Raw genomic sequence first — 7,777 nt, forward strand, 5'->3', positions numbered from 1 at the left:
AGCTGCACGCCGGTGTTGACCGGGAGGCGGGGTTCGCAGAACATGGCGGCTCTGGAGTGCTGCAGTATCCCGGGCCAGGGCAGCAGGGGTCAGCATGCTCGCCCTTCCCCACCGCCTTGGGCCCTTGGGCAGGTCATGAGCACAGAGCTCGCTGCCCGTGCGCTGCCCGCCTTCCCCTTCCCTGGCACAGAGCCTGTGGACCGCAGAGTGGGCGCAGCTGTGTCCCGTTGTACCCCTAGTGACAAGCACCCAGGCCACCAATCCCTTGGTCCCAGTTACTGCAGCATAGAGGGTGCCCTCCTCTTTCCTCCCTTGGCAGCAACACCCCGGAATCCGTCCAGCACGACTGGGTGGTGGTTCACCTCCTCACGGGGCTGGGCAGGATGCTGGGCTCTGGGGCCCCTGCCAAGCCCTCTTCGGGAATTGGGGCCCTTCCTGCAGGGCAGGGGCAGGGAGGGACCTGAAAGGCTGGCGTTGTCTGGCAGTGCCAGGAGCACGTGTCACCGGGGAGGATGGGGGCTCTGTGCCACAGCACGGGGCGCACCTGGTACCTCTGAGGTAGAACATCGGCACCCAGATCGGCACTAGGCATCAGCCTGGACCTGGAGCTGTGTCTTGAGTGGGAATGGGGGTCTTGTGCTGTGATGGGGGGGCCCTTGTGCCCTAGGAGGGGCCGTGGGACCTGGCAGGGAAGTTACTGGGAGGTACCGGGATTTCACAGGGCCCTGGGCCCCACCTGCGTAAGCAGTTGAGGGGGGGATCACCGGTGTTTATTTGAGTGTAGGGCGAGGCAGTGGCTGGCAGGTAATGATTAACCCTGGGCTGAGCTGAGGGATGAGGCCTCCCACATGAGTGAGGGGCTGAGGGAGACTGCGTTCCTCTCTCCCCCCGGTCCTGGGGACCATCACTCAGCCCATGGGTCTGGGCAGTTGCTGCACCCCACCCCTGCCCAGCTGCTTTCCTGCACCCCCCACCTGAGGCTGCGTCCATCCCTGGCACGGGGATGCTGCTGGCAGTGTCCCCCCTCTCTGGTAGAGTGTGGGGGACCCAGCCCAAGGGGATGATGTCGTGGTGGCCCCATCAGCGAGGCGTGCCTGGTGCCCAGCGCCAAGCAGCGCGGAGGGACCCCCCCTCCTCGGGACCAGTGGTGGGGTGGGGCCTCTCCACCTGCCCCAGGTGCTGTATAAAGCTCCCGCCGCTGCCAAGCCACCAGTTCCTGATCCTCGGATCGTGGCATGCACCACTGGCTAACGGGAGAGCAGTCGTTGTGGAGCCCCAGGAGGTGCTGGGACCCCCTCAGAATGAGCCCCATGGCATTTGCCCTTCTGCTGCTGCTGCTGGGAACAGGTGAGGGACTGGGGCCAGTGGGTCCCCAAGCTGGAATGAGCCAGGCTGGGACCTGGGCACGCTGGGAGGCAATGGAACAGGGGAGCAGGGGGACAGGATCACTTGGGCTGCTTTCTGAGCAGTGACTGGGGGACACCAGAGCCAGTGGTCCTCAGCACCCCAGCAGCAGGGACATCATCATCTCTCCTGGTCTGGCCCCTGGGTGCAGGTTGTCCCCAGCAAAGCCAGGACTTAGGGACCTTGCTGTGGCCCCTCTTAGCTGTGTCTGAAGGGACTGGGCAGGGCTGGGCTGTGCCGGGCTGGCTAGAGCAGGCTGAGCCCAGGGCTCACAGCCTGGTGTGCAGGTGTGTGTCCTGGTGAGCTGCAGGACCCCAGCTCTCCTCCAGTGCCACCAGCTCCTGCAGCACCTGCTGGAAAACTGCTCAGGAGCCCTCCCTGTGCTGGCTAGCAATCCAGCCGTGCGGGGCTGGGAGAGTGTGGGTGGCACCCCCACAACCAAAGGAGGACATGCACCAAAGGAGGGTTTTTGTGAGAGGGAGGCTGTGCCCAAGCCCCCTGGTGTGGCTGCTTTCCCTCAGGGGCAGGGGGGATCTGCAGGGCTGGGCATGGAGCCAGTGCCAGCTGCCCAGGTGGCACCACCTGGACCCTCGGTGCTGCCACATGTGCCCAGCACAAGCCCTGGTTGTGGGATGTTTCTGAAAGTCTTGCGACCTCACAAGCTGCAGAAGCTGCTGGTGGTCAGCTCTTGGAGGTCGTAGTGCTTCTCAATGCCTCATGGCCAGTGTCCAGCTGAGAAGCTTTCTGATATAAGACCTTCCCAAACCGGTGCTGCGGTCCCAGCTGCCAACTGCTGGTGTTTCCTCCAGGTACATGTGACATGTTCCCCACTGAGACTGACACAACTACCACAGAAACAACCACCACTGACATGACTGCCACAGAGACGACTGCTGAGACAACTGCCATGCCCACGACCTCCATTGCCGTCATAATCTCCAAAAACACAAGCAGCAACAGAACTCCAACATCCATCCCCTCCCATTCCACAGTCTTCCCTGCCACAGGCAACACCACAAACTTCCAGCCCAGCAACAGCTCTGCAGGCAATGCCACAGCAAACAGCACTGCTGTGCCCATGCCTAACAGCACTGTCATCTATCCCAATGCCTCCACAAACAGCAGCAACTGGATCACCCCCAGCATGAGAAATAGCAGCTCCATGGTTCCCACATCCTCCACAGATGGTGTCACAGGGATCCCCACCTCCAGTGGCAAAGGCAACGGGAGCAGCAGCACTCAGGTCAGCCCCACACAGATGGGCAGCACGGCTCCCAGGCAGACCCTCACAGCAGTGCTGGGCAGCAGCCATGCTCCCAACCCCAGCAAAACCGCAGCCTTGCTCCCCACTGCTGTCCAGCTGCTCCTCCGTGTCCCGCTGTCCTTCCGCATCCTCAACAGGAGCTTCAACGAGAGCCTGCGTGACCCCACATCAAGGGACTATAGGAGCCTGAGCCACACCATCCTAACCATGGTGAGTTCCAGCCCTGTCTGTGGGGTAGCAAAGATCCCCAGGTCTGTGCTGCCAAGGAGCCACCTCCCCATAAAAGTGCCCTGAGCACCTGCTCTGCCAGTCGCTTTAGCACCAGTCCTGCGAGGTGATGGGGGGAGGGGGGCTGCCGGGGAAGTGCCGTCACCCCCGTGCTTTGTTCCAGTATGAACACGTCTTTGGCTGCACAAGCTGCCTGGGCTGGCAGACCTACAAGGGATGCAGTGAGCTCCGTTTCAGGTGAGTGGCTCCAGTTGCCGGCGCTGGTGTGTCCCAGCGCGTCCCGGTGTGTCCCAGCATAGACCCCCTTGCAGGGGGTGGTGTCTCGGGTGCTGACGCCTCCTCTAACGGCAGCCGAGGCTCAGTGGAGGTGCAGTCCATCCTCGTCTTCGGGCACGGCAATGGCACCATCACCAGTGATGCTGCTGAGCAGCAGCTGAGGAAAAGCCTGGACCAGAACGGCTTCATCATGGACCTGCAGCTGGCCAGCATCCAGAGTGAGTGGGCTGGGGCAACGGAGCCCTGAGGGGGCCTTTGGGGGCTCCACAAGGTCCGTCCCATCCTGGCCAGGGCACAGAGTCTCCTCGGTGGTGGGACAGGCTGAGGGTGATTTGCAGCTGGCAGAGCTTTCTGCAGTCCCTATGGTGGACAGGATGACTGGACACCACGGACGAGGGCTCAACCCCTCACACCCTGTCCTGGGGTTCTCTCAGGGCTGTTTGTTGCAGCCAGCCCCACAGCACAGACATGGCTCTGATCCTCTTTCAGGCTCTGTGGAGGTGACATCCCCAGCACCGGTGCCTGTGGTCCCAGACTGGGCCATTGCTCTGCTGGTCCTGGTGTGCATCCTGCTGCTGCTGAGCATCCTCAACTGCTTTCTGATGGTGAGTGCCCTATTCCTGTCCCTGTCGTCACCTGCCTTCTGATGGTGGGTCCCCTGTCTGTGTCCTCAGGCTGTCAGTCATCTGACCCCTTCCCTCTCACCCCCAGACCACTTGTACCTGTCGGCGAAAAAGCCGAGGGAAGCTGGACCTGCTCAGCACCAAGGACTCCTACCACCCCATGGCCGAGTATGCCCCATACCAGAGCCATGGGCGCTACGTGTCCCCCAGCAGCAAGCCCAACCCCTACAGCCAGGTGGGAGCTGAATGCCACCATCTCCAGGGCTGCTGGCACCCAGTGTCCTGGCCACTGTGATGCTTTTGGTGGAACCAGGTGGCCAGGCAGGTCCCTTGACTGCTGGGTTAATGGCTAACTGAGATAGTGGGGCAGGGGACAGGTGGCCCTGGGAGCCTGTCCCGTGCCGGTCCTGGCCAGGAGGTAACTGTAACTTTCATGCCTGGATGGAGCAGCAGCGCTGGGTGTGTGGCTGGTACTGGCAGACCAAGCCTGGCTCCTGGGAGCTCCCAGCAACCTTGGACACTGCTCCCCCTGCCCAGCTGTGGGTGGTGGGAGGTGGGCAGCAGACTTGCTGCCTGCCCACGCTGCCCCTCAGCTTCAGCCGTGTCCCAGTTGGACTCTTACATCTGCCAGCGTCGGGGCATCCTCCTGCCATGAGGAGTGGGCTTGAGGCAGGGACTGGGGTAGTGCAAAGGGGGCGGGGAGGCTGATTCCCATATCCCACAGCCCATATCCTGCACCTGGGTGGCTTTGAAGCCTGAGCTTCGGGTGTAGCGTCAGGACCTGCCTGTGCAGGCAGAGGGTCGGGCTTCCCCGAGCGATGTGAGGTCTGGGGGCGGGACCCGCCTGTCTGTCCCCCCCCGCGCTGCCCTGGGGACAGGGGCCGTATCCAGCTGCTGGGCTCCGTGCGAACCCTCGCCCTGTTCAAATACCAGGGGCCTGGGTAAATATTTACCTTCACTCTTGCCGGTCAGGCTTATCACACCGGAGGAGAGGAACATGCCGAGGGCCACGGCAGCTCCTCGGGCTCCTGCACTCGGGGGGGCTTGGGGTGCCTGTGGGGGCTGTGGGTGCTGCCTGGGGGCAGCTGCCCACCATGCAGGGGGGATTCCATTTTCAGGCTGAGAACCTGACCCATGGTGAGGGTGTGGGAAGTCCCTCTGCTGCCAGCAGGTGTGGGCTGAGGAGGGGGCTCAGCCCAGCTCTGACGCCCTCTCTTCATTCCCCAGGTGGCTGGCAGCAATGGGGGGGGGACCGGCACCTTCACCTACACCAACCCCCCGGGGGGCGGCGGCTGAGGGGAGGGGATGGCCGCAGCCCCCAGTCCAGGGGGACCAGCACCAGCCCTGGGCGCATCCCCAGGTGCTCTTGGCTCCTCACCGTGGGCAGCAGGAGCTGGATGGTTCTGGAGCAGCCGGATTTGTGCGCATGACAGAACAGGACGAACAAAGATCTGGGGGGGGCAGGGGGGTCTCCTGCAACCCCCAGCCACCACACTCGCTTGGCTTTGCAAACCCTGCTCCATGCCGTGGGGAGGGGGTCTGGGCTCATGCCTGCCCTGCATTTGCCCCTGGGGATCTAATGGCTCTTTTTGTGGTGATATTTTATATAAATATATATACACGGGGGTGTGGGCGCCGGGCGCGGCAGGGCGGGGAGGCAGTTGGCAGGGGCCTGGGCCAGGGTCTGTTTGTCGCATTTCACAATAAAACGATGGGTGCAGCTGGGCACTCTCTCACCGGGCTGCGGCGAGGTCCAGTGATGTTGTGGGGACTCTACTGGGGTCCTGCCTCTCCTTCTGGCTCCATGACTGGTGGGATGTCCCTGACGTGGCTGGCACCCACCTGGGTGACCTCAGCTCGGGGGGGGGTGCTGTTGTTTCTGGGGCTGGGCAGAGCTGGGGTTCGTGCTGGGGCTGTTTCTGTTGTACCTACAGTCACGCTGGCACGGGCAGTGTCCCCACCCCCCTCGGGTGTGACCGTGTCCTGCCACCACGCTGTCCCTCTTGCTCACATCCCACACTCTCGGTTTCTGTCTCGTGAGCAAGCAAGGCTCGTTTGACACAACCGGTTATCCCACGGCTGTGCCAGCAGAAGGTCACGGTGCTGCCAGGGCTGTGCTGCTGCGGGGTGAAGCCTGGCTCTGCCTCACTGCTCCCACTCCTGTCCCCTGTCTGCTCCAGGCTCAGGATCCCCCAAACCCCGTGTGAGCCCCAAAACGGCTTTGGGGGCTGCCAGGAGGAGGGGGCGTGGGGCAGGGCTGTGGGACATGCTGAGGGGCAGTGGGGTGGCCCCAGCAGGGACAAGACCGAGGTGGCACCTGAATGGGGCCATGTGGCAGGGTATGAGCCTCTGGGATGGCCATGCCTGGAGTAGGGGTAGGGGAGCAAACCCCAGCAGGTTGGGATGGGCCTGCACTGGGGGCTGGGAGGCTTTTTGGCAACTGCTGAAAAGGCAGAAATACAAGGAAATGAACTTGCCCCAATGAAATTCCGTGTGGGCTCAGGCACGGAGCCAAGCGCCCTGCTGGGACCCAGCCCTGGGCCCGGCAGTGGGGGCTGAAGGGGATTGGTGGGGGCTGGTGGGTGCCTCGGGCACAGCATGTGGGCTCTGGGACCCAGGCATGTGCTGGGAGTTGCACCTGGACTGTGCCATGGTGTGGGCAAGGAGCTAGGGGGACTCTGGGGCATGCTGGAGGGGCTGCCTGGTGAAAGGGGATGATGCAACTCCAGAGGCTGCTGGGAGTTGGGGATGCTGAGGGGAGGGGTCTCTGCTGCTTTTGGTTTTCCGTGTGCCTTGCTGAGAGCCAGTTGCCAACAGCAACAGTGAAACCCAGCAGGCGGCCAGCCCTGGGGAGCTGGGGGGCTGCAGGGTCTGCACGGTGTGGGGTGTGAGGGCTGTGGGGCCAGGATGGTGGGGGGCTGCAGGGCCAGGGGGCTATGGGACTGGGGGGCTGCAGGCATGGGGGGCTACAGGGAGGGTTGGGGGAGGACTGAAAGGCTTCAGGGCCACAGGGGCTGTGGGGGGGGGGGAATTGGGGCTGGAGCTGTGGGGTTGGTGTAAAGAGGGGGGCATCTTTGTCTGCATGTGAACAGCCAAGTGGGGTTGGAGGAGTGGGGGTGGTGCTGGTTGCGGGGGGGTTGGTGGTGGCAGTGTCACCTTCTGCCCCCCTCAAAATCTGCTACCAGCAGGGGATGGATTGTGTGTCCAGGGCAGGGTCCCATGGGTGCAGAGGGGCTGTGTGGGGCTGCTGCTGCATGGCCACCCTCTTGGCCCCCAATCCCGGGGCAGGACCTGCAGGAATTGAAACAGGTGCCAGGGCTGGGCCCTACAAAGAAGCTGCCTATTTCTCAGGGAGACAAGTGAGTGGGGGGACCTGTGTTCCCTGGGGACAGGTGCCTGCCTGGGGGAGGACCCAGCCCCACACGTCACTCCTCTGCTGGCCCACCCTGCTCCCCTGGGTACCTGAGTGAGGGGTCCAGCCCCCATCACCCACCCTGAGAGGATGCCCCAGCAGCCCCCCAGGTGCACCGGCCACCTTTGGGAACCCCAAATGTTAAGGGGGTTTTCCCTGGTCCCAGCAGATACCAGACACATCAGTGCTGCCCTGGGCAGATTTGGCCACTATTGGCCACAGTCCCAAGGACAGCCCGGCCCCTTGGCCTCAACAACAGGCCCCAGGAAACAGCCAGAGCCTCAAACCCCTGGGGCCAAAGCTCCTGGCATTGCAGTTTATTGTAGGAAACCATGAAAATACAGCAGTTGTAACAGAACCCAGGAGAAACTACAGCAGCTCGGACCCATCCTGGCACGGGGCCAACAGCTTGAGCCCCCACGGTGGATGGTGGCTCCTGGCCAGGTCAGATGCCGACCCCACAGCCCCACAGGCTGCAAGTGGTTTGGCACTGAGCGGTGTAACGGGGCCGAGCGTGTCCGCATGGGCAGGCAGGGACACACGCAGGGCCGGGCCAGCCCACTGGGGGGG

General features: G+C 63.2%; 1 protein-coding gene across 1 annotated transcript; it reads left to right on the forward strand.

Moving 5' to 3' along the window:
- Positions 1-1,310: 1,310 nt before the first annotated feature.
- MUC1 (mucin 1, cell surface associated) lies at positions 1,311-5,091 on the forward strand. Its single transcript, XM_009996194.1, has 7 exons — positions 1,311-1,347; positions 2,214-2,878; positions 3,060-3,133; positions 3,248-3,390; positions 3,662-3,777; positions 3,884-4,030; positions 5,023-5,091. The coding sequence occupies exons 1-7, from the start codon at positions 1,311-1,313 to the stop codon at positions 5,089-5,091; spliced, it is 1,251 nt and encodes a 416-aa protein (XP_009994496.1).
- Positions 5,092-7,777: the final 2,686 nt, after the last annotated feature.

Source organism: Chaetura pelagica, unplaced genomic scaffold (genome assembly GCF_000747805.2).
Source record: "Chaetura pelagica isolate M959 unplaced genomic scaffold, ChaPel_1.0 scaffold270, whole genome shotgun sequence".
NCBI classification, from domain to species: domain Eukaryota; kingdom Metazoa; phylum Chordata; class Aves; order Apodiformes; family Apodidae; genus Chaetura; species Chaetura pelagica.